The 27,504-nt window shown below is 43.0% G+C and overlaps 1 protein-coding gene across 1 annotated transcript in view; it reads right to left on the bottom strand.

Annotated features, from left to right (window-relative positions):
- Positions 1–232: 232 nt before the first annotated feature.
- Positions 233–27,504, bottom strand: part of TMTC3 (transmembrane O-mannosyltransferase targeting cadherins 3) — a 41,457-nt gene continuing 14,185 nt past the window's right edge. Inside the window, exons 6-15 of the mRNA XM_035127794.2 lie at positions 26,750–26,865; positions 24,177–24,349; positions 22,864–23,116; positions 20,935–21,083; positions 14,370–14,490; positions 13,170–13,281; positions 11,448–11,551; positions 10,336–10,505; positions 8,609–8,835; positions 233–7,416 (exon numbers count right to left, since the gene is read on the bottom strand). Of these exons, the coding sequence (XP_034983685.2) occupies positions 6,575–7,416; positions 8,609–8,835; positions 10,336–10,505; positions 11,448–11,551; positions 13,170–13,281; positions 14,370–14,490; positions 20,935–21,083; positions 22,864–23,116; positions 24,177–24,349; positions 26,750–26,865 (2,267 nt within the window). The 3' untranslated portion in view covers positions 233–6,574. The remainder of the gene's footprint in view (positions 7,417–8,608; positions 8,836–10,335; positions 10,506–11,447; positions 11,552–13,169; positions 13,282–14,369; positions 14,491–20,934; positions 21,084–22,863; positions 23,117–24,176; positions 24,350–26,749; positions 26,866–27,504) is intronic.

The raw sequence follows: 27,504 nt of genomic DNA, 5'->3' as shown, positions 1-27,504 counted from the left end.
CCTGCCGCGGCCGGCATTGCTGCTGTGCCTATCACCATGTCTTATTTTCGGGGTGTGGCTTATATTCCTTGAATGCTTAAAAATCCTGCTACGGCTTATTTTATGGCTACCTCTTATTTTAGGAGAAACAGGGTAGATGGGGATGCTAAAAACATGACCCTTTACACATGCCATAGAAACAGCACCTGTGTGTTCTCTCTCTCTCTCCCTCTCCCCCCCTCTCTCTCACACATTCACTTTCTTTCCAGGAATAATTATACTATTTGCATTGCATCGATGTTGCATTGTTGGTGAGGTCATGAAACAAACAATGCTTAATCATTTTTATCTATCAGTTCTTTGACGTGCAGTAATTTAGTGAGGCACACCACTGCCTTAACTATACATAGTTTCCCCCTATCTCCATTAATTTTGTACCTTTTAGAGAATAAGTTCCTGCTTCCTCCAGTCACTCACAACCCTGCAGTTCTGCACTTACTATATTCAGACCTCTGCTGACTGCTAATGAGGGGGTACACGCTTTTAAACAATTGTAGAGAAGTCATTAAATGCTTTAGAATTGGCACAAAATGGGTGCTGGTTTCTGAGCTGATACACAGGGATACACCCACACACCAGAAGCTGCTACACTGCACAGAAAAACCAACTTCAATTGTGTGTGTGTGTGTGTGTATTTATTTCAGCTTCATTGCTCTCCCACATCTATTTTGAGGGGAAAATGCATTCATTTCTAGCAACAAATAATACTGATAAGAACTGCGCTTTCACTCACTGTAGATTTTATATTTAAGCATTTCATTGCTGCCTTGACAAAGGCTATTGTTAAGAAAAGCTATGGCATCAAAACTACACTGCAGTTACCAATAATTAAAACAAAACAAAACAAAACAAAGGTGAGAATGCTCTTAAAATATTTAGAAACCAAAAGTCACACGTACAGTATGCTACTTCCTAGAATTGTGATCCTTTCCTCCCCAAAATCTCCCCTATTGTGCACATGAATGAACTACAAATATAGGTACCCTGGTCATCACAGCTTAAAATACACCAGCTCTTCATAAGTTGATGGGCACAAAAGCGACATTCTGCGTAGATGCAAGCTGCACTGTGTCTGTTATTATGGTTCAATGTTCACAGTTCCCTTTCATCCAACAACACAGTGCATATGCCTGGGTTCACAGCTACCTGCAGAGGCATAATCCTGCATATGCCTTTAGTATGTTCTCTAGCTCACTGTCCATCTATCCTCCCAGAACACACGTGGAACTAAATTTCAGCTAATGCAGGGAAGTTTAGCCTTACCAAGCAATCATATGCATATCTAGTCAGAAATAAGCCTGTCTGAGTTCAGCTGGACTACCTTCCAGGTATATCAAGGCAGTCAGTGTGATACATTTTTTAAAAAACATAGGTTTATAAAAGCATACAATGGAAGGCCACCGAAAGTGAAAAGATTCCATGAGCTAGCTGGAATTAGATTTTCCCTGACACAGTGACAACTATAACTACAAAGCAGTGTACTGATAAATTGAAATGAATTTGCGTCGTTTGAAGAGCTTTGTTGATGCTTTGCCATGATCTTTTTCCTGTTCTAATATAGCCTTTTGTTCCAAGGAAAGCCTTGTTGAACATTCAAAAATAGACCTCTTGAGGATGCAGTAAGAAAACACATAAGCCTATAAGAGGAAAATGGCAGGTCTTGCAATCCACCCTCTAGACAGGCATCCCCAAACTTCGGCCCTCCAGATGTTTTGGACTACAATTCCCATAATCCCTGACCACTGGTCCCGTTAGCTAGGGATCATGGGAGTTGTAGGCCAAAACATCTGGAGGGCCGCAGTTTGGGGATGCCTGCTCTAGCATGTGCCACGAAGGTTATAGAGTGGAAGCAAGCTGTTGCAAGACAGATTGTTGCTGCACTCAGGTACAGTATTGTAATAAGATTTCACCAGTGTAATTCAAACGATTTATTTGAATTTTATGTGGTGCGATATTTTGGTTAATGTTGGACTGGGAACCGGGGTCAAATTCTCATGCAGGCATGGAGCCTGCAGGGTGGCCTTCAGCCAGTCAGAGTCTTTTAACTTAACATAATTCACTGGATTGTTGTGAGGATGAATCGAGTAGGTGGGAAAGACTCATGTGTGTCCCTTGAAGCTAGCATTCTAATCAAACCAATAATGGATGGCATGCTGTTGACCACTGTAAAAACCAAGATGACATAAGCGATGTTCAAATATTTGCCGGAGCACATAAAAGGTTAATCTGGGGGTGGTGCAGAGGAGCAAATAAAAGCCATGCCCCTAGCATCCTGATGCCTAGGCTGCTCTTCAGACCTTTGTACAATTACTACCAAGGTCTGGACATGATTTTTAAGGGTGCTCAGTTTAGAAATTCCCATGATTCAAAACTCTGATAAGTCAGATTTTCTGCTTGTGGGCAGGTTTTTAAGCGTGTTCGATTAAACACAGTTTAAAACCCAGTCTATACTTTTGTGCCAATCATGCAAAGATTGTAAGAGCAGCCCTGGGATTCTGGGGGGTGGAACTTGCTTGTACGCATGCCCTTTCTTCATCTGCAGCTAAACCTTCAGAATGTGGGTCTGAATACAGCTATAGTTAAGATATTAATAACAGAGGTTTTCACTGATCCTTGGTCTGATCATTCATAAAAGTTGTAGAGTTTTGATTGCACAGTTCCTCTTGAAATTTGCTACATTGGGCAGGTGAGTAAAAAGCAAGAGAACGAAAATGTGTTCATAAAGGAAAGGAAGCTTTGGGGTTAAGCCATCCATTGAAAAAGGGACCTTTGAAGGTACAGTGATTCAGATCAGAGTTTGATATTTTTTAAAGCCAAACTGAAGACTATCAAGACTGAAGTTGAAACTTTCTTTAAACACACACACACACACACACACAGAGTGAGTTTGGAAGACTCATTGCCTACCTCATCCCAGAGGTGCTGAAGGTTGTTGAAGATGAATAAGGCACTCCCCCCCCCAATATATTTGCAATGCCGAAAAACATGGGCATTGCATACAATTATTGGGTTGAAACCTGACTGGCGGTCCATCTGCTTGACACATTTAAAGTGGTATCATATTACTTTAAACAGACATGGTTTCCCCCAAAGAATCTTGGCACAGTCATTTGTTAAGGATGCTGAAAACTGTGAGGAGACACCTGTTCCCCTCACAGAGCTACAGTTCTCAGAGTGGTTTAGCAGCAATACCTCTTCCCCAGAAACTCAGAGAATTGTAGCTCTGTGCATCAAAGGCCTATCATGTGATAAGTCATATGAGATTTGCCTAGGCTAGGGATGTTGCTGCGTTCCAACTCCCAGCCAGTGCGGCCAAAGATGATGGAGGACCACGGGCTCCCCACATCCATAGGCATTGCCCAGATCCTTTTGAGATGGTCTTTTTTACCTTCTCTGGCTGTGTAGACAATGTTTTCTAAGCAGAGATACTCCAAATACTAAAGCCAGGTGGAGTGGTCACTTGACCATACAAGGCCTCACTTCACTAAACTTTGCTTCCAAGAATGAACTGTTGGTGTGGTATTTTCTTCTTCTTTGGTGATCCCTCATAGCTGAGTAAGGTTGTCTTCCATAAACACGGTTTTAACAGTGAGTCCGTAAGTGACTGTGGGGGCCAATTCTGGATCTACACTTCCTTCCACAGTGGGGACATTGGTTTCTGGGCGGGAGTTGATCACAGTGAGTGTATGCCAAGCATGCCTTCCTCTTAGTACATTTCTCCCTTGCATCCTCAGTTTGAGTGTCTTCAAAGCCCATGACATCTTTGGTAAAGACTGTTCTCCAATTGGAGCGCTCGCAGGCCAGTGTTTCCCAGTTGTTGGTGTTTATTCTATAGCTGTGGTTGAAGCAGTGTATATGGTATATACACAGCTTCAACCACAGCTTTCTGAAAGTATGTATCAGTTGAACTATATTTTGAATAAATGAAAGCCCAGCTTCCAGATGCCTAAACCACCTCTTGCTTACTTTGAATGAAAAGTCACTGACACATGGAATCCTGGTATTCTTAACCAGGGATTAAGAAATACATGTATTATTGTTGTGTTTTGTGGTCATACTTTAGATGTGAATGACTGGTTGCATTTGCCCTTTGTTCTTATTCCTTCCAAAGCATAGGATTTTTTGTTGCACTTGCAGGAACTTGAGATGCCGTTTGTGATATGGTAAAAGTTGAAATCCTTCTTTGGGTGTGCACAAGCTGTCTGGGTCTGGTCTTGTGGCTGCCCTTTTCCCAAAAAACTAACAAACAAAAACCATCCTGAGTGTTCAAGAGCTTAAACTAAGCACTAAATTAATTCCAAGGTATTTCATGTGATAAATTTAAATACAAGATGAAAATTGATTGCTTGTGTCAATTACTCTTGACTTCCCAGTGTTGAACATACTGAAGAGCTCACACTAAAACAAAACAAAAATCAGTATATATGTATTTTTAGGCAATCCAACAATATATTTAGATTGGGGGGGTGGGAATGCATAGCCAATATAAAATGCAGAAGTTATCAAATCCATGTTTCACATAAGGAATTGGGTTAACTCATTTTAGAAAAACAATGTTGTTAGTGGAAACCATTTGAAAACTTAGCAGACTGAATAAATATTTAATTAAAAGCCCTAGGACTTTTGTCATGAAAAGTGAAACATTTAGTGTGCTAGCAATTAAACCAGAAGTCAGCCTTTCAAGGTTGGAAACAATGAAGAATCTGGAGATTACACATCATTTCCAAACGGAATATACATTGTGTGATCATCACAGTTTGCTTTATGGACACATGATGATCCACACACGTTGAATGCTCTCTCCTACCGGGAAGTCCTTTTACTGCACAGCCTTCCCTAGTCTGGTACTTCCAAATGTTTTCAACTACAGCTCCCATCTGCCTCTGTCAGCATGACCAATGGCCAGGGATTATGGGAGCTGTAGTATAAAATCACCTGTAGGGCATTAGGTTGGGGAAGGCTGATCAGGTGGTCCTCCAGTGTCCTGGGAAGTGGTTTTCTCCAGCCTGCCCTACAGCTGTTAGGGGCTGGTTGAGACCTGTTGCATGCAAATGATGTGCTCTGCCACTGAGCTACGGATCTTCCCAATTAAGTCCAGTGGGGCTTATTCTCAAGGAAGTGAGCGCAGGGTTGCAACCTTAATCACCGCAGAACAGCCCTGAACAGCAGACAGACAAGCACTGGTTTATGTCAAAAAGTTAAAGCACATTTACAGTGACTGCAAAATAATAATAATAATAATAATAATAATAATAAGTAGTGATGTTTTGCCATCCATAAAATTTAGGGAGTCAATTTGTGAGAAACTTAAAAGCACAGGATGCCCCGCAAATATTGCTTAATTGAAAAGCAAAGGGGGGGGGGAAGAAAACCTACAAAAATTTCCACACTGGATTCGCACAAAGTGATTCCCTACAGCATGCCAGGGGGCTGTTCAGAAACAATCACATTTGTTTCTAAAATGTAAGAGCACCATAGGATTGCAATAAATAGCATAAGACGCAGGGAATTTCAATAAGCTTGAATAATATTCAGTGGAGCCACTCAGCTAGGAGTAAGGCAGACTGGGAAGGCAAGCAAGTTTCAGCAATCTCCCCTCCCAGTGCAAACCCCAGTGGGTGACACAAGGGTAGGGCTTTAGGGGGAAGGGAAACAGTTAAAAATTGCTTCTCTCTCTGCTCCACTGATGAAACCCTTATCGTCAACTGAGTGACACTGTTGAATACAATCCTCTGTGGGGTTTTTGCAGGGATGTCCCCCCCCCGGCTTTGGGGACCACTGCACCTTTAATATGATCTGTGCAAGACTGAAAAAAACTACAAAATGCATGCATGCACATACATAATATGAGTGGTATTTCCTAGTTAACCTTCAACACATTCTGGAATGCCTGTAATTCCAGGGTGTATGTAGAAATGGACTGTATGGTGCATAACTTAATACCTATAAAAATCACCAATGACTTGATGAATAAACCCAAGCAAAGAAAGTTATCCAAACGAAAGCTGCGTTCCTAAATCATTCGCACCAGTGAATTTCCCTTACAGTCAGCCTGGAAGCCATCATACCTGAGGTACCCCTGTTAAAAAATTGCCTTCTAGCACTTGACAGTTCTTTAGAGGACACGAAGAACTGACGATTCCTGATTGCCTGGACCTAAGCAGGTTTACTCTGAAGCAAGCACCACTGGAGTTCAGCAGGGCTTGCTTCCTGTGAGTCGGCCTGCCGGTTCTCAACAGCAGCATTAGAACTGCAGGTGCTGTACCTGGAAAATCCTCATGCTGTCAGCTATGTTCAAAACCCTAAACCAAAAACATTAGCTTAAAATCCATTATTTTTATGACGCATTCTTTCTTTGTGTAGTAGGAGCAGCCTTCTCCTGCTTTTCTTTTTTAAAAGGTGATATGGTTTCAGTATTCTTTCCAAATTCAAAAGCTGCCTAGTAGTCATACCGACTGAACATAAGACGCTCACGCGCACAGAACCTCGGAAGTAGGTGCAAAGAACCTCCGGCACCGGAGGGATTCCCAAGAAATTATTCACCATTTAATATACGCTCAATCTCTTCTAGTCTCTTCAGAGCGGCAACCCTTTTCTTCTCAATGTCTTTGATTTCTTTTGTAGACTTCTTTTTTGTCTCTTTGTCTGTGGTGTTCTTCTCCCCTTGTTTCTTGGGCTTCGCCTGCCCTTTGTTGCTGTCACTGTTTGTGGTCCGAGAACTCCTCTGTTCATTTTTGGCCGCTTTCAAGTTCTCATTTTTTGCCCCTTTCAAGTCTTCAGGTGGAGCTTTCCCTCCCTCCGAGGCTGCCGTCTTTTCCACGGGAATGGTAGCTGCTTCTCCCGTACCGAGCAAAGCAATTTTACTTCGGACTATGCTCAAGTGACGCTGGATGTATTCCTCATGCGGCGCTAAGGCCAGAGTCTCCACCAGACACTTCTCCGCTTTGATCAAGTCCCGCTCCTCAAAATAAACCACACAAAGGTTGTGTTTCCCTTGTACGTTGTTAGGGTCCATTTTCAGAATCTTCTCAAAACACTCCTTAGCTCCCCGTATATCTTTCTTTTGGTTCATCAAAATGTCTCCCTTCAGGATCAAACCTTTGGTATGATCAGGGTAGTAGCTCAGCAGCTCTTCCAGAACCGGCAAAGCTTTCAACTCCTTTGCAGTCTGGGAATAAAGCAGGGCCAAATTGAACAGAGCGCTTCGGAAGCCCGGCTGCAACTTTATGGCTTTTTTCATCCAGGTTTCTGCCTCTACATCCTTTTTGTCATCCATTGCAAGCATGCCCAAGTTGAAATAGCCATTGGCATCGTGAGGCTCTTCTTTCACATAATTCAGAAGTCTTTTCTTAGCTTCCGGCCTAAGTCTAGCATCACCTAAAGCAAAATGGGAGGGGAAAGTATTATGAAATTGTCTTTTTGCTGTACAGCTATGACAATACAGAGCATGAATATATTCTAAACTAAAGTGATCACTGTGTAGTTTTAGCTGCATGCTGTGCATGCTCTGTTTTCCAACAACAACAACAACAACAACAACAATAATGGAGGAAGGAGAGACAGAGCATCAGTGAACGACTGACAGCAAGCGACTATGAATGCGAAAGGAGGACATGGCAGGAAGACATTGCAGCACACCAGACCCTTAAAATTGGACCTGAAGAGGATGTGATTTCTACAAGGTCACTACTGACAGGAGAGATGTGAATGCCATGAACACAGAATTCCAAGGGGGTTCAGTAACTAGAAAATGGCAGTCAAACACAGCACATGGTATCCATGGGTACCCTATGATGAGAAGAGTCTGAGATTTTGTTCTGGAGGAATAAAAGACTCACCAGGACCCCTCAGTGAATAATAAGAGGATTTAGGGGGGCTATGGGCATACAGAGGCTAAAGGGGGAAAAAAACCCATGCTGTAGGCAAGGCCATGATCACATTAGTGTTAAATCTAAACTGGAATAGTACTCAGGATTTACTTAACCATGCAAGGCTGTTGCAGGCTGAAAAGAATGAGAATTCAATGTTGTCTCCTCCATGGATGGAAACTATTTTTTTTGGCAACTCCTGCTTCTGCCCAGCCCAATCTGTTCTGGGTGGTCCCAGCACCCTCTGGAGCAGGTTTAGGGAGGGAATGGGGTGGGGGACGAGGAGAAATCACTGGAAATCATCTGACACCCTCCTTCACCAACTGATGTTCTCTACCAGCGGAGTAGACATCATTGAACACTGCCAACTGTACTAATTGCACCATTTGTTGCTGTACTTTTAGGTAGAGATAAAGCACTAACCTATTCATTCACCTTTTAAACGTGTTCAGTGACTGTTTTGTATATATGTGCTCTGTGTCAAGCTAAGGTGGAATCTACACACATATTTTAAAAAGCTGTGGAAACGTTGTTGTTTTTTTAACGGTTTGAAAAAATATATTGAATTTGCCATAGCTCACCATCGCCATCTAGAGTCACATTTGTATATTTGCAGCTGCATAGCTGAGTCCTAAGAAACATAACACAGCCCTTGGTTTGCACGTTATACATTTGTGAGTTTTAAGTGAACACACACATACCGGATTCTTGCATTAGCAGTGCAGAATTAAATAGTGCTAGTTTATGACTAGGATTCAGTTCCAATGCCCTGTTGAAGTTCTTCAGAGCTTCCGTCGGATCTTTCAGTTCAATGTAAACAATTGCCAAGTTATACCACAGGTCTGCATTGCTCCTATCCAGTTCGAGGGCTCGAAGGTATGCTTCCTTGGCTTGCAGAGGTTTGTTCATTTTCAGTAGCAGTTCGCCCCTGTTGAGGAATCGAACAGTTTCGATTCTGATGTCTTTTGAATACAAAGTAAGACACAGAGCTTCCAGAGTGCGAGACTAACTGGATAGCCCCACATCTTCAGGTTCTTTAGAAGAACAAGATCTCGAGTTTAAAAGGGGGCCTTTGTTACTTGAGATCAACATGGACCAAGTTATAGAATAGATTTACACATCCCTAAAAGAAATGAACAACATGAGCATTGGCTGGCTTTCCCAACCAGGTGCCCTCTAGATGTTTTGAACCTCAACCCCAGGCAGCATGGCCAGTGGATCAGGAGTGGTGGACACCAGGTTGGACATGGCTGATCTATGGGCTTGCCCACTCTTGCAGTTACACCCTTCAAGAGTCAATTTTGGAGGCAGAGAATCCCTGCAGATGTTCTCTGGATTCTACTATGTCTGACCACTAGGGCTGATGGGAGTTCAACCACATCTGGAAGAGCACAGGTTCCCCACCTCTGCCCTATTTTTCTCATGATGCATTTAGTCAGCTTTTTAAGTGCCAAAAGGTTCTGTTCTCATTTCTTAATAGCATTCTGGAAGGAGAAGGAATGCCCAGCCTGGCCTTTTCAAGAGTGCATTCCAAGCCCATGAACTCCTTTGTTTTATTATTATCTGAAGTGTGCACAGGATGAAGAGCTACAACCAGATGCAAAAGGAGGACCCATCCAGCTTGGTTGGCTGCAGCAGTACATTCCTTGCTCATTCTAAATAGTTCCTCTGTGATTATCCAAGCAGTCACAGGGCTGGAGTTAGACCCAGTGTACAGGGGAAAGCCCTTGAGACTGGACATATATTCTTTCCCAGATCATCTCAAAAAATAAGTTGTAGTGTTATGACAAGTCTACACCAAGAACTTTAAACATGTCTCTGCCCAGAATCTAACGCTAAATATGGACGGATAATGGTGCGCTGCTCTGGCTGTGTAGAAGGGTATTTCCTGCAGAGGAGGAGATACATCTGTAGGGAATTCTAACTATGCATCTTTGTTGATGTTGAATCATAAGGTCAAAACTTTTTGTTTTAACTGACCGGTGTAATCTAATTCTTTTCCTTTGAAACTTAAGGAAATGTGAAATGTTTTCCTATTCCAATAACTTTGAACCTGAACCTTTCACACCTATGCATCTTCCCAAAGCTGATTGTTACAGGAGGCAGTCAGTGGAAACGGGGACCAGGTTTCTGGGAAGCTGAGAGAGCAAAAAACTATGTGAAGGACAACATTATTATTATGCAGTAGGGCAGCCATTGCTAGGTGGGGATGATGCAAGCTATAGTCCAAAACAGCTGGAGGGCACCAGTTTGGCAAAGGCTACAGTAGGTTAAGAGGCACTTTCTTCCGATCGTGGCCCAAGGTTATAAAGAGATAAGCCTCTTGCCCATCTGTCTTAAAGCAATATACCTTGCCCCCCTATTCACAGCACACTGTTTTGCTTACATTAATGAATGCCTGGAAATACCTCAAAACATAAATAAATACCTGCTTATGTACGCCTGCTTGAAGTCCGGCCTCATGCTAATGGCTTGGCGATACAACTGGTCTGCTTCTTCAAGGCGAGACTCGTTCGCTCGAATCAGGTTTGCAAGATTGATGTAAACATTCAGGTGGTTAGGAGCGACTCGGGCAGCGTATTTTTTACCTGGAATAATCTGATAGCAGAAGAAACTGTTCTTAGGCCTGGAGGGCATTAAACTGAGCTGAATGACAAGATCTTAGTTGGTCTCTAAGGTGCTACTGGACAATTTTTTAAAATTTATTTTGACAAAATCAGCGACAGTGTCCACACATATCTTTAAACCATAGTTAGGTTTATCTATAGTTTAAGGGTTGAAGGACACAACATGCTGGTGCACAGCTATTTCTTTCTGCTACATGGCTTGGCTTAGCACCTGAACCAAAGTTCATAGTTCATTTCCCTTGACAAATTAGGAGCAGCAAGCCAAAAACAAAACCTTGGTTACAGCTCTTTTTTTTTTGAGAGAGAGAAACCACAAAGCTGGCTTTGTGTCTAACACTAAGCAAAATAATAATTTAAGCTTCAGCAGCAGGGACTACGATTTTCAACCTGTGCACTAGTATGCTTGCCCATTCGCCTTTCAGCTATGGTTAATCTTAACTATGGTTTAAAGTGACCTGCAAACCAGGGCTATGAAGTAAAAACAGCAGATTTATATATATCTTTTAAAAACTGCTTAAAGAAAGATATATTTCAAAATATTGTTATTTTCAAAGAAAGAGCTACTTCCATTTGCACCAAAAGTAAACATGTCATTGCAGAGCCATGCATCATTGTAATTTTTTTAAAGGAATGCAGAAATGCCACTACCACCACTCGGGCAGGCTTTCAAAGATTTGCTGCTCCGCACTGTACAAAAGCGACTGAAATTCTGGATCTTGATGAATCGTGCCAATAAATGAACAGTCCCCTTTGACCACAATTTTATATGTTTTTCCAAGATAACGGAAAGGTTAAGTCAGGATGCTGTAATCCACACAAATAATTAATGAAAAGGAAGAAGAAACTCTGTTGCTTTTAAAATAATATTCTGGATCTACTGAAAGTGCATTTGAAGAACTGTTGTCCTACTTACTTGTGGCATCAATGATTTTGCAATCAAGTAAGATTCTTCAGCTTCTTTGGTTCTGTTTAAGTTTTTATAAGTCCTTCCTACATTCATGTGGGCACCAATATCATCTTCACATGTAAAGAAACAAATATTCATATTTCTTTTTTTAAATAAAAATTTAAACTTTATTTCTTATTAAAACATTCACAAATCATAATAAATAAACATAATCACAAATCATAAACCATTATTACACATTCATAAATCCTAAGAAACAAACATTCATAAATCATAATAGACCTAGTAAATCATAATGAACATAGCAAATCATGATAAACCAACTCATAATAAATAATAAACCCCCCCACACACTTACATACCAAAACCAACAAAACATAAGAAAGAAAAAAAGAATACAAAAAAGATTAATAAAAATACAACATAGCAACAAGAGAGAAAAATAATAAGAAGAAAAACAAAAAGAAACTTCCCATCATTTCAATATTGCTTCCCTAAGTTAATATATTATATTATTATTATTATGCTTAGACTGAGATTCACAAGAATTTAATTGTAATTGTAATTGTAAATTGTAATGATAAACTGCAGAGAATGCATCGAGGAAGAAGCACAAATATTCATATTTCTTTCCCCCTAAAAACATTTGCCTTGGGAATGTTAAATGGCATCCGAAGATATATTAAACAGGCACAAGTTTTATTCAGAATACAACACCTATGGCAAGTATGGTTGAATACAATTGCCTGGTTCTCATACAACATAAAGCCATTGTTTGCTAAAAACAAAAACAAAAAACCTTGACTTGTTTGATTGTCCAAATCCAGCCCAGTGGCTTAAATATGTTTGCTACCAAAAACCCAAACTCTGAAGACCTAGTTTCCTATTAGCCCCCAAACCTTAGTTTGTTTTAACTACGTTTTGGTGGAATTTGCAACGCTGGCAACCTTCCTTAACCATAGTTTGTTTGGTCATCCCCACTCTAGACACTCACCAGCTATGAAGGCACAAGACAAAAATAGCTGGAAAACGAACCAAACTTAGCAGAAACAAGGCATGGTGTGATTGTCCTCTCTGGGACAACATGTGGCTAATATTGTTTTACAATACAGTTTAGCAATACCGTGTTTCTCCAAAAAAATAAGCCATACCCCGAAAATAAGCCATACCCCGAAAATAAGTCATAGTGGTAGGCAGTTTAACCTTGTAGGTTAAACTGTACCATACTTAATTAAAAAAAATAAGACATCCCCTGAAAATAAGCCACCGTGTGTGTTTTTTTTGTGGAAAAATAAATATAAGACAGTGTCTTATTTTTGGAGAAACACGGTAGCTAGGTGAAACAGAGGAAACCCCTTTCAATACCTTTTTGAAATATTGCTATTGTTGAACTGAGGATACAAAATAAGCTAGCCAGCCATACACCCTCATAAATAATACAGACCCCCTATGACGTCACAGTATTAAGCAGTCTGCAATTATGCAAAGACAGAGTAGAATCATAGAATCATAGAGTTGGAAGAGACCACAAGGGCCATCCAGTCCAACCCCCTGCCAAGCAGGAAACACCATCAAAGCATTCTTGACATATGGCTGTCAAGCCTCTGCTTAAAGACCTCCAAAGAAGGAGACTCCACCACACTCCTTGGTAGCAAATTCCACTGCCGAACAGCTCTTACTGTCTTTATTTCCTGCCCAGTCCCTCCAGAAAATTGTTTCCAAACTCACCAGGTTGCACTTGGGTGGCTTGTATGAAGAATCTCAACGCCCTTTCAAAATTCTTTTCATTTTCCAAAGCGTGGCCCACATTATTCCAGAGTTTAGCATTGTTCTTATTTACCTGACCACAGAGATACAAACTTAAGTGCATCCAACACAGGCATGTGCCATACAAATTTAAGTAATGCAATTTTATTGATTTGTGAAAGCATTAGCCTATCTGGCAAACCCCTTGGACTGGGTGGAGGGGAACTGGATAACACCTATATCCAACAAAATAATTGCCCTCGTGGAATGACTTCTCCAAGCACAAGGGCACTTTACCTCCCCCCCCCCATGCCATCGCCCCACCCCCAATCTGCTCTGGAGTTACAACACTCTGGAGTAGATTTGGGGGGTACGGCAGGTGGTGTGCAAGGAAGCGAAGAAAAGAGGGGGGTAGTTCTGCTACACTTGTGGAAGTCGTTTGGCACACACTATGATGTAGGGTTGTATTCAACTAAATACCTGTCTGTGTAGGACTGTCTATCATACATGGGAGTTCCATGTTTGCACTGTAACTTCAAAGGACTTTTGAAACAGAGCTAATCAAGGCAGAGAGAAAAAAATCTACAGAACTCATAATAGAAAAATGATTTTTTAAACTCCTGGTGGATTGCAGCAATGCACACACATATTCCCTAGGGGCTTTGTGCAGAAAATGCCTGTACCAGTCCGTTAAATCTAAAACAGGGGCAGGCACAGCCACGCTTCCCTGTAATATCCAGGTATCCTTTCCCCCTAAATGTATTTCATGTGCACTTGGGAAATCTGACTCCTCTATCTTTCTTCCTATAGAGACTCCATTGAGATTTAAACTGAAACTTGTGTTTTTCCCAATAGCTTTACTTATCAAACAACAGATATATCCAACACAACCCCCATTAGAAGTTCAGATTTCAATTCAACACTATAGTAAGGGGCTATATTGAGGAACCTTTTCCAGGTTCTGAATGTACTATATGTACGAAGCCATGATACAATTTTATTTTTTGACGTGTACTTTTAGTTATGAAGCTCAAAGTTTCACATTTGAAGAAAAGGGCCCCAAGAGAATTTGGTCATCCTTGGCGCCACTGTACAGAACTCACTCAACAGGTTTTTTTTTAGGGATCTGAAGTTCTTTTCTATGATGAGAAGTAAGAGAAAGTTGGAATCGTAATATTTTACCTTCAAGGCAGACATGAACAGTGTATATTCCGATTCCCAGTCCCAGTTCCTGTGCAAGGTTTTTAAGGCATGGATAAACAGCACCAGAGAGAGGCAAACCCAGGATAGCTTTCTTAGGACACTGTTTGGGAAGAAAAAAGCGGGAGGAGCAAGTTTTAAAAATACATTTAATTCTATTACTATCACTGGATGATAGACACCCCAACAGTGCAAGCAAATACCCATATGAACCCACCTTACTTTCTTGGCCACACCCCCCCCCACTCCCATCAGAGTCATGCATTTACACCACCTTCTCACACTTAGTTCCCCACTAGAGTACAGGGCCTGCCGCATGGAGCTGCTCACATAGTTTCAAACAGCTTGGAAACAAAGCAAAGTAAAGTATGGATGTCAAGGTGCCCAAAATGCTCTGAACCTGCAGCTGATTTTTATCCACCCTTTGAACTGGGGATTAAGACTTTTCAGAAGTCATTTCTGCTCTTAATGCTATAATGGGTTATATCCTTTCATTCAATTCTCCGAGGATTTTGTTAGGATGCTTGGAAGGCTCTCTGTGTTGAGAGAATTGTGAACTGGCTTGACGTCTATGAACTGTGGCTGTCATCTTAACTCCCCATAAATGGTAGGACTCTAATCCACCAACTGCCAAATAATGGCTTTCAAAGATTTGGAATCTAGCTGTAATGGCCAAATTAATGAAGATGTCCGCCTACATGACAAATAAACAGCAATCTGAAACATTTGACCAGATTTGTGTAAAGAAATGTTAATGGCTTTGGACATTTAATACCAATAAGGTATTTCTGCTGCTTTTGTAAAAGTTATTCCCTGTCTAGTTTCTTATTGATATTATTCTCCAGATTTAAAAATACCAGCACAAATGACGTGCTTCATGCAGGGCCGTCTTAAGTATATCGGGCGCCGTGGTGCGATGATCCCTCCAGCGCCGCTCGCGCTCCGCTGGGCAGGGCCAGGCGCAGCGGGCAGCCGGAGGGCGCGGTGTGACAGGTAGGGACGCTGCCAGCTGTGCTCCGCCTCCGCCTGCTCGGCCAAAGCGGCGGAGCGGGGCTGCAGTCCAGGGAGCCCTAGCTGCCGCCCCGACAGAAGGTTTGCCCTGTTCCTCTTCCCTGCCACCCCTCGGCGGAGGCAGCTCTGCCGCTGCTGCTGGGAAAGGACTGGCGGCCTGGCGCATTGCACCACCCAGCCTTGCCTTAGGGCCGGCCCTGGCTTTATGGACAGATATCAATAATTCTGCTGTTCATGTCATTCCATAAATTCTGGGGTTTTATAGTCCTCATCCAAGAGGTAATCTAAATTATTCACAGACAAGACATTAATAGGGGGTAAGCAGCAGAAGCGAGCATAAGCAGCAGGAGAGACGGCAGACAAAAATTAGGCAGCAGCAGCAGCAGAGCAGGGAGGATAAGGTTAGTTCATGAAAGGAAGTCAGAGAAACAGCACAAATGTGAAGATGCAAAAGGCAAAGCAAAAGGAAACAGACCATATATAACCTTCATCTGAATGGAGGGAATCAGAACAGGGGAAATAACAAGTGATATATAATTTAAATAATGAGTAATAAAGTACCACTGAAAATTCAAATGTGACATTAATGGGGGGCCTCTCTTAATTTTAAGGTAGTGACCACTCCCCACCCACTGCAACCTTAACATTTGCTCCAGAGAGTCTGCAACAGATTTGAGAGAGGGCATGGGGGGGGGCGGACAAAGGGCAACTACACATGGGGCAATGGGGCATTGGATGTCACCCTAAGTACTGAAACTTCCAGGCTGATCCTTGTCAATAGATAATGATCACCTTACTTTTAATATCAAAGGACAGAGAGCTTGAGCAATGTTGAGGAAACACTGAATAATGCACCAAGACGTTGGAGAAGCACAACATGTACAGAGTGGTTCTCAAACGTAGATTACAACTATCATATTCCACCATCTACCATACTGTTTGTGTACTGAGACAATAACCGGTTAAGCGACAGGCTGGTGGCACAATTCACACGGGGCTGGAATCAGAACAACGCTTGGTGAAAACCGCATTACTGTGCATTACTGTGATTCAGAATTCTTGCCATGTATTGATTCACTGTGGTTGTGATCCCATCAGAAGCGTGCATTGCAATTTACATTCCTCTGTTCATATACATGTCAAGGCTGCTGATGGATCTATGGTATCTTCTGCACTCATGGGGGAAAATGAAATAAATTACCAAAATGATGTGCTATTTTACATCTTGCTAAGCTCTTAAGACGGATTCAAATGATTAAGGCTAAAGAGCATGTTTGGTATTCACAGATATTACTCTGGATCTATATATAGCCCCTGATATTATGAAAATGTACTTATGAAAAGGAACTTTAATTACGTAATAAACTGCATCTCGTTTCATAATAATAATAAAAATCTGCTGGGGGGAAAAATTCAGTAACTGATAGTATCTCCCCTTCCAGTAAAGTCAAGCTGGAACAGATTCTCCTTAGATACACCTAATTTACATTTTCTTTGTTCTCATTCTTAAAAAGAGAGAGCAATGTAAGAGAAAAACAAAATTAATCATTTGTTTCTTTGATATAAAAAGATCTGAGACTAATTATTAGGATTAGCGTGGCTAGAGGTGTAATTAGTAAGCTGTAACAAATAACTTCATACCAAGTGCAATGTTGGAAAGCAATTATGGCTCTTTCAAAGAGATGTTGAAAACATATCTGACTCTTGGTTTGAGAACACAAAGCGTGATCTAGAGATCTCTCTCTGTGTGCGCATCTGAGGTGTAGATATAGATCTTCTGCACATGCTTTCCCATTTGTGTCAATGGAGGTATTGTGTATGCACACACATTCTCATTGCGTATGAAGGCTAAGGCCCTTTCTTCGTCCTATATAGGAAAACAGGCAGGGCAGCAGGGCCGGCTCTAGGGCTGGGCTGGGTGGCGCAATGCGCCAGGGCGCCAAGCTCCGGAGGGTGCCTGGTTGGGAGTCCGGGCTGAGCTGGAGCTGTCCGGGACTCCAGAGAAGAGCTGAGACTCGGAGCTGAACAGAGCTCGGAAAGAGCCCTGCAGTGCCTGAAGCTGCCACTGGGGGCGCAGGGAGTCCTCAGCTGCTTGGGCAGCATGGAGGGAAGGGGCGGAGTCCAGCTCAGGGGCAGGAGATTCTTTCTCTACTTCCTGCTCTCCCGCTGTGCCGGCATTGTCTTTTGGCGGCATCAGTGGACAGCCTGGGGGGGCGCAGCGCACGCCTCCAGCACCGCCTCAACTCCCTCAAGGCTCTCGCCGCCTGCCTGGACCACCACAAAGTAAAAATTATAAGTCTATCTCTCAGGACTGAAGCAGGGAGCCGTTGGGCGGGAGGGCGCTGTGGGCAGCTGCCTGGCTGGCTTGGTGGGAGTTCAGACCAGGCTGTGGTGGTGGGTTTGCCCTGGGTCTCCTCCTAGAGCCCCTCGTTGCCGTTTTGTGCACTATAGTTTAGTATAGATAAGAGCTGGGGCAGGGAGAGAATGATCCGATTAACACACTTGGTGGCCTTAGGCAGCTGCGGGCGAGAGGTGGCGGCTGCCGCTCCAGGATGCATGGGGATGTTGTCCGGTGCTGCTCTGAGCACTGAGGGTGGCAAGGTTTAATGGAGCGGCGGCAGCAGCAGCAATGCCAGGAGCCCCGCTCTCTCGTTGCTTTTGTTCCCAAAGCTGTTCCCTTGCGGAGCTGCATGCTTGCCGCACATTTTCTTTCTCTCTCTCTCTCTCACTCACTCCCCTCTCACAGCCCCCACCTTTCTCACACTGGCGGAAATGACGAGAGCTCAGAGCCGAAAGTATCTGAAGTCAAGAGGCCCCCTGAGCGCCCTGGGGAGGGGGCTGCATGTGGGACTTGCAAGCGGGGATTCGAGCACCTAGAGAGCTGCCCTCCTATAGAGTCCAAGGGAGTGAAGGGGGGAGGAGCACGCAAAGACTCTCTGCTCCGAAGCAGCACGAGGCCTCGGCGGTAGGTGCAGCACCTGCCTGGCTGCGTTCGGTGGAGCGAGGCGCCTGCTTATCCCTCCAGCGTTTCCTGACTTTAAAGCTCTTCCCTGGGGGACGGAGGAGGGAATTACCATGAGGTTATGATGCATACATTACTGAAGGGGAGGAAATCCAGCAGGGTGGGGGTGGCTGATCGGATTAGGTATCAGCCCTGTACTCACGCAATAAACAGGCAACAAAAACATCTTGCTTATGTTTCCTGTTTTCTTTTCCCAAGCAGAGATAATATGCAAGTGTGGTGTCAGCCCCCTAAAAAAAGGTCAAGAACTCTGAGAAAAATGGGGGGGCGCGCCGGAGGGATCTTCGCACCACGGTGCCAGATATGCTTAAGACGGCCCTGCAGGGCAGGGTGACCATGTGGCTCAGTTCAGGATAGGAATATTGAGAGGACAGGGATGTTGCAAGGATCCAAGAAGGGTTCCTTGCCTACTGGAATCCTTGGAATAAGGTTCAAAGCAAGAATGGTCCTGTTTGTAGGGAAAGTGCCCTTGCAATGCGCAAACTGGTGGACCCTGTTTCCCTACCATGGATGGGACTACCATAATCTATAATGCTACAGTTGCCCAACACAAATTAGGGTAAATACAGTCCTTGCTGATCCTCACTGCCCCTATGACAACCTCAAGCTTCCAAAGGAAGTCACCTATGTCCTGCTGGTGTCCTGATTGTGTGTGGGTCATACAATATGGTCCCCCTCCCCACAACAATGCTATTGCCGTCTATCAGGAAGAATCATACCCCAATACCAGGAAAAATATACAAAAGATGCACAGGTTTTGGGGTTGATCAATCATAATAGAGATTGATACGAGGTGACCATACCACACTCACTTGCTCTTGCCCGTACATGTCTCCCTGTCTCTCACAGACCACACTCATAGACACCGTTTCTCACACACCATTTATGCCTTTTCCTCTCTCACACGCCACACCTCCCTCCCACAAAGACCACACAGGCACTTCTCCCTCGCCGTCTCTACCAAAGGGAACCTCTTTCAGTCTCATCCCACCCACAATAACCAAGCCTCTACTTCTTCCCCATTTAGAAAAACTCCTCTATGGACAAAGGAAGTGCCAGCCATTAATACACAAGGGCCACGAACCTGGTGCCTGTGGGCAATGGGTTAGTGATCCCTAAACTATAATGTCTACTGGTAGGATGTATTATAGGAAATTACGCTTTCAGACAAGTATGGATTTTAAATCATGCCTCACGAAGCTGTACAGTTAAACTACAATTGAGACGACTCCCCGATCTGCTTTCCCTTCCTTGTTCCAACTTAGGGAAAAGCAGGAGTTCAGTTTTCAAATTGAAAACACAACCATTTTATAATAGCCACATGATGTTTCAATTATAAGAAGGGCTCGATCAAATATAAAAAAGATCTTTTATCATATTTAGTGGAAAATTATATGAAGCAAACACAAATATGTAATAGCTATGGGAACCGAGGGAAAGAGAAAAAGGGGGGATTTTACTCACTGTATAGGATGTACTCAAGATTGTTTTCAACAAATATTTATTAGGTAACATAATGGGGTTAACTTTGCTACTGTACTCGGGGAGAACTGCTGTGGTAGACATAAAAGAGGTTAAATGTTTTGAAATCTTTTGCAGTACATTCCAGCAATGAGTAACTTTTCGTTTCAGAAGGGTATTTACCATTTTATACAGCCTTGCATTTAAGCACTTGCCTGGTAGTCAAAGTGACTGGATGTAGGCAAGCACATTACAGGAGGAATAGAGTGAATGGCCAGGGAAGCAAAGCCCTCTCCATGCCAACCATTAAAAAAAATGTAGTGCGCTGCTGCAAAAGGGATGGAGCTGCCTGTCTTTCCTCCATCAATCCCAAGGCTAGTGAACATTTTCTGCAGGCTAGTAACTTCTGTAGGCTTGTTTATAAGACTGATTTAACAGGGCAATCCTCAGCGCCACTGAGTTCATGTGGACATGCTTCTAGGTAAGTGTATAGGACTGCTGCCTAAAAGAGTGTTTTAAGGTTGCAATCTTGTGCACACTTTCCGGGGAGTAAGCCTCATTGAAAGCAATGGTGGGTAGGCAGACATAGGTGCCCATTGCAAGTTACTAAATAGCTACTTTCAAAATATTTTTACAATTTAAGCAAGGCAATTTCATGCTATGCACACTGCATACAACTGAGAGAGACTTTAAAAAAATGGTATTATTTTGCACTTTGTTGATTTTGTTCAAGCCACATTTTTAGAAAGAGCAGATTATAAATTCTTAAATAATAATTATTATTATTGTTGTTGGAGCTTTATCCTCATATTGAAGGACAGAGTAGCCGTTGTCACATTTCTCATGGGATATCCACAAAAATGGCCTCCTGGCCAAATGGAATGACACATAAGGGCGCATTACCCATGACTTTGCTAATCATGTTAATGGAAAAAGATGGTAAAGCGAGTTAAGAGCTTGAGCCACAGAGACAGCTGCCATGCATGCAACGCCACAACATTAAATTGCCCTGTGAACCCCATTCTCACCCACAAGCAGTAACTTTTAACCTACCTGTTGCTCGAGAGCTTTTTCCACCCATGGGCTACTAGCATGCAGAATCCCATGCTGGGAACATACAACACTCGCTCTGCTACTACGAAGCCAACAGGAAAAAAAAGGTTGGAGGCTGGGATGAATGGCAACACTATTAAACAAAGTGCCTAAAAAAAAAAGCAAAAGGAAAAAAGACACACAAACACTAGCTGGAATTGCAAATTGTGCATATATTCATATAATGTATCATTTACTACATTTATTTACCACCACCTTTCTTCTTGGGCACTCTGACATTCATAATAAAGTAACAATAATTTTGAAGTGCAAACTGCATTCCTTCAGTTCTACCGAAACCATGACCAACAGCACACTTTATCAAATCTGTAGGACAAGTGAGCTGTAAAATGAACAGAAGAAAAATCTTGTTGTGGCTTCAGCTGATCCAGATTGCAAGACATGCCTACTCAAGAGTCCTGAATCGCCCTGGGGACTGCTCCTATATTGAATTTTTGTTTGAATTCTCACACCATTTCTGTAGCAGGGATGGCTGTTAACAAGTAATAGAGCAGCTGCCAGCATCCTTGCTGTTCACAAATTTTGATTCATCCCTAGAATGAGCGTGTGGGGGAGAGGGGAAAAAATCTTCCTGTCCTAATGTTCACACTGTTCCTAGTGCTACTGGCATGATGTCGTTGTAACCTGACAAAAAACTTTGCTGCCAACACGGCCCACATTGTGTGAACACATTACCAAGGGGGGTGGGGAGGGAGGGATACATTACAAGGAGCGATAAGAGTAGAGGGGGAAATCGGCAGTCACTGCAAAGCAGACAGTGCAAAGTTAAGAGATACACTGAAAAATGGGGCAAATGAATGGCAAACTACTGACAAATAATAATAATTAATAATAATAATAATAATAATAATAATAATAATAATAATATTTTATTTATACCCCGCCCATCTGGCTGGGTTTCCCTAGCCACTCTGGGTGGCTTCCAACCGAATATTAAAAACAGTACAGCATCAAACATTAAAAACATCCCTAAACAGGGCCGCCTTCAGTTGTCTTCTAAAAGTAAAATAGTTGCTTATTGCCTTGACATCTGCTGGGTGGGCGTTCTACAGGGCGGGTGCCACTACCGAGAAGGCACTACATACCATGCAACCTTAAACTATAGCTATACAATGTACCAATTGGATGGTTACCAATAACATTCTTAGGAGCACTGATCTAACTCGGCTTAATATGTTGTCATGCTAAATAATAGAAAGCCATGTTAGGACCTACTAGGTGGTGGTAACAAATATATAAAAGAGAGTTAATTTAAGGGGTTAATTTAGGGGCTCTGTTCCTGGCTCTCGCGTTTGTCAGCGGACCACATGTAAGTCCATTCTACCCTTTCCCGGGTCCAAAAGGACCCACGTGTCAGCGAATGAACGCAAAATGGTCTAACAGAGGAAGCAAAGTAGTGGAGGTGAATGAGCACATAAGTAGCAAGGATCAATTAATATGAAGCAGGGGAATCTGGCAGTGCAAGTCCCTGGTGCATGGCCCCTAAAAGGTGTATGAATACAGCTCATACCCAAAGGCTCTAAAAGGAAGGAAATGGATTTCCCAGTTAACCAGTTTAAGCAGCACTTTAAGGAGTCATTCTAACAACACTAATGCATCTTCATTTTCAGGCACTCAGGGCCCTTTGATGCGTCTAGTGTTAGACTTAAAGAGCTTCTCAGAATCAGATTCATGAAGAAACCTGCAAAAAAGTTTCCTTTATAATCCAAATATGAATATTTTCAGGTACAGTGGCAGGAGACAGGCACCAGAACTCTGGAGCAGGAGAAGGGTTGTCTGAAAGAACAGCCAAGTTGATTTTCTCCTGTGAATTCTGGCCATGGACCGTTCTTCCATTTCAATTCTAGATCACAGTGAGACAGCACTTACCATCAACACAGTCTTGGAAGAATCTCCAGCATAGCGGAGGCTGAAGACGAGCAATGTTCCCAAAAAGCAGAAGAAGGCGATGGTGGCAACATTTCTGATGTCTAGAAGAGATTCTACCAACGGTATGGTGCCCATCGTCCAATCGCAACACAATTCCGAGGGATTAAGCAGCAGCCAGGCATTCACGGGAAGGAGGTAGTTGAAAGTCAGCTGCCTTGCAGGAGATGGACTGACAGCAGCTGGGTTATCAAACCTAGTTCAAAGCAACAACAAAGGTTCTGTTTTAAACCCTTCTGGGTAACAGGAGATCCCAAGACACTGCAAAGGACAGCGGATTCTGAACTTAAATCGTAGCAATTTGCTGTAAGAAAAGTTGGAGTGATGAGAAAAATCTTGAAATCTCCAACTCCATAATTGTTCAAGCTTTGCTAAGGTTAACAAATATAAGCCATGAGGCGTAACAGTTAAGTCAATCTGACAGCATATATTCTTTCTCACCGCTGCTCAGCGGCCAGAATGGATTAAGGAGAACTTTGGAATGTACTGATGTCCACAAGTGACTCATGCAAGAGTACATTTGGCCTGCAAAAGGGGGGGGCAACGTGTGCCTTCTGATTTCTAACACCCTGTGTGAAAGTCCCTTTGCCTTCAAGTCTTTGCAATGACCTAATAATGAGTCACAAGCAGAGGTCAAGTTGAGGCCTGAACCTGAACCTGTGATTATTAATCTCTACTATGAGATCTCTTCATATTATAACTATGGTTAGCAAGAACAAGTAAAGATTAGCCAGTATGGAAAGCTGTGGTTAATCTAAAATGTACACAAAACCTTTCATATCCTTCCTTGTGGCTTTGCCAGAGGAGGGGGTTCGTTCAAGCCCAAGACTTGCCTCAGGCTCATTGTGTAACACTAAATTGTGATTTAGTGTTACAGCCAAACCAGCACCAAAATTATAGTTTCTAAGCCATGGTTAAAAGAGAGGCTCACTGCACATGATGACTATGTTCTGTCAGCTTCTGGGAATCACAAGTGGGGAGAAGGGCTGTTGCACAGAGGTCTTGGTGGGCATTTGGTTGGCCACTGTGAGAACAAGATGCCGGACAAGATGGGCCATTGGCCTGATCCAGCAGGCTCTGCATATCTTCTTCTTAAGGACATGAATTAGGGACATATCTTAGTTTTCAGAGAAATCAAACAATATAAAAGAATATCAGCTCTGCAATAAATCCAAGTGGATACCTGGTGAAAACCTACTCATCCCCAAGTTGTAACATTTCATAATTATATGTTGGGTGTGTGTGTTGTTTTTTACCTTGTAAACACTGGCAGCTGCGACTGAATGACCTGGACTCTGATCACAACAAGAAGCAGAGTACTGAACATCAGAACTATCAGCTTCAACAGCATTTGGAGCATACAGTAAGGAATGCTGCCTTTGCCTCGGAGAATCTGTAACACCGTATCCCAAAGAATAGGCCAGGTATACTGAAAGGGGGGGGGAGAGAGAGAGAAAAAGAAAAAGCTTAGTTTTCAAGCAAAGTAAACCTTTCAGTGCCATTCACTGCCGTGAACCAACATCAACAATGAATACAGTTACGGTTAGTTAAATTGATAGAGCCTTGCAAGGGTGAAGTGGCTCAATGGATGCTGTTAATGGTTTGCTGCTGCTGTATTTTTTACGGATTCCAGCTGCTGGAAGCTTTTGTGGTGGCTCTATTCAGCCAAAGCAGCCACTGCAAAGACTCCATTAGCTGCTGGGCCATGCAGTGCCTCTGATTCCATGTTCTTCGGAGGTTTGCCAGGCTGGGTTGCTTTCTCTGGGGAGTCATGGCGTGGCAGTGTGGTACACAGGAATGACCCATCCCATTTCGCAGCCCCTGCTTTACTTACTGAGGTTTTGCAGCTGTGGCAGCTTCTGGTGAGATCTCCTGGGAACCCGCCACCCGGCAACCCCAATGGTGGCAGGGCACCCATGGGAGTGCTGCTGCCCCACACGATTCTGCCACCCAAAGCGGCTGCTTCAGTGTGCCTCATGGGCTGCTGGTGTGGACTGCACACCTAGTCATCACCAAAGCATTAAGGATTCTCTCCCCCGCCCACACTTGTTGGATCTCAGACAAAAGATCTTTCTGAAAATAAAGGCCTAACTATTTTGCTTTAAGGGAGAAAGATGGCTATCCACTGACCCATCCATCCGCCTGCCTATCTATCTATATATCACGGATGGTCAACTTATGGTCCTGTCCTGGCCATGAGTAGTAAGAAAAACACACAACCCAAAATCCAATTTGTGACAGTCCCCTGCCCCACAATGCTTATCGCCAGAAGTTGCAAAATATCTAAGAATGCAGATATAATATGTACGCACATTATGAACAACTTCAGAGAACCTTTCCAGTGAAGAAGAGAATAAGGTGGGCGAACGTGAGGATAGCATGTTTTCCAAGTTAATTTTAAGGACTGGGTGGGGGGAGGAAACCTATTTCTCTCACTCTAAACACCGCAATTATAACTGAGCCTAGGGCTTGCCGCTCAGAAGGTCGCCGGTTCGAATCCCTGCGGCGGGGTGAGCTCCCGTTGCTCGGTCCCTGCTCCTGCCAACCTAGCAGTTCGAAAACACGTCAAAGTGCAAGTAGATAAATAGGTACAGCTACAGCGGGAAGGTAAACAGTGTTTCCATGTGCTGCTCTGGTTCGCCAGAAGTGGCTTAGTCATGCTGGCCACATGACCCGGAAACTGTATGCCGGCTCCCTCGGCCTATAGAGCAAGATGAGTGCCACAACCCCAGAGTCGTCCGCGACTGGACCTAATGGTCAGGGGTCCCTTTACCTTTACCTTAAACCTTGATTAAAAAGTCTTAAAGTTCACCAAATTAAAAAGTCGGCCTGTTTTAAATTGAAAACATTTCTATTGGTGTTTTGTTGGGTGCTTGCATGCATTTGGCTCCCCCATCCCATCTTTTATACCGTAAGCTGCATACATTTATGAAGGGCGATTATTTGATTACTTATTCCCCTATTGGCTCAGATGCGGATCTCTAGAAACATGAAAGAGTCTGCACTCCCCTCCCCAGTTGCCCCGCCCTTCTCAGAGGAGCCAGAAGAAAAGCCAGGATTTTGTAACAGAGTGGAATGATGCTAAGGAAGTTCTGTTCAACTGGCTAAATGGGAGGGATGCTTTCAAAGCATCCCTAGATGGTGATTCATCTTGAATTGCTTTGTAGACAAGTGAAAGAGGATACTGAGAGACATTTAATGAACAGGAAAATTAGTCAAAGTCTTAATAAAGAAAGACACTGAAGAACGGTTATATGTAAATCACATGATCTGAGGAGCCAAAAGATTTTGATTGGCTCAGGATGATGGGCTGCATTTATTAAGCTTGCTTAGTTTGATCAGTGAATAGAAATCATGTGTGGAAACTGGGAATGTATAAAAGCCCATTTCTTTGGATGTGGTTCTTTTACAGCCTCCTCATTTTTGAGGCTGTCCCTATGCACATTTGTATTTCAATAAAGGCCTATTTTTTCCACTTGAAGCCTGCTTCCTTTTTATTTTCGGTTTCTGGGAGGGTAACCTCCAGCCTAGGAACCCCTTTTAAATTTCTCCAACATTGTGAGCCAACCAGCCTGGAATGTTTTCAGTCAGTCTGTTCTGGCACAGCAAGACTGACTAGATTATCTTGAGGTCATTTTTAGTTCTATGCTGCCACAAACCTTTTTGAGGGGTGCAAGCCACCCACCCAAGCATGACAAAATAAAATAGGTGGTCACATGAGCACAGCGTATTATCACAAAACTAGCAAATGTGCCCAAGAAAAACTATTTAAACTGCACAATTCTTGGGTTAACCATAGGCTTAGAATGAGATTGCATGAGTTCCTTACCCCTTGAGCTATAAATACTTCATAGACACAACAGATTCCCACCACTGTTATTCCTTGTTCCTTACATAATGTTGCCACAGCCACCAGAAACACAGTCACTGCAATAGGAGTCCACACTGCAATGCAAAAGAGACAAACGGTTAGCCTGCAAAAAATCTAGGGAAAGAAAAAGGTGTCATTTGCAACTGCTGAGAGCATGACTAGCAATACTTTATGAATTGGGAGCTATCATCAATTTCCTCATTCTTTTGTAGACTAACTGAGGTGGGCAAGCCAATCATGCTGGGTTAAGCAAAGCACATTCCTACTGCTAGTACAGTGGTGCCTTGGTTCTCAAATGTAATCTGTTCTGAAAATTCATTCCAAAACCAAAGCGTTCCAAAACCAAGGCACGCTTTCCCATAGAAAGTAATGCAAAATGGATGAATCCGTTCCAGACTTTTAAGAACAACCCCTAAATCAGCAATTCAATATGAATTTTACTACCTAACGAGACCATTGATCCATAAAATGAAAGCAATAAACAATGTACTGCAGTTCCACAATCAATCAATCAGTAGCTGAACTGGGTTTCACAAAACTGGGTTCCACACAGTCACAAAAACAAAAAGAGCCACAAAAACAAAAATGCAAAATAAATAGCAAAAACAGACAGACCTCAGCATAACACTCAAAACAGAAGCATGGCACTCAAATTGTCAGCGTAATGCTCAAATCGGTGCATGTTCAGCTTCTGAAAAAAGTTCGCAAACCGG

The sequence above is a fragment of the Zootoca vivipara genome, chromosome 10 (assembly GCF_963506605.1).
Source record: "Zootoca vivipara chromosome 10, rZooViv1.1, whole genome shotgun sequence".
Lineage (NCBI taxonomy): Eukaryota > Metazoa > Chordata > Lepidosauria > Squamata > Lacertidae > Zootoca > Zootoca vivipara.
Note: the sequence above shows the minus strand (reverse complement) of the source record. Positions and strands in the feature narration are given on the sequence as shown.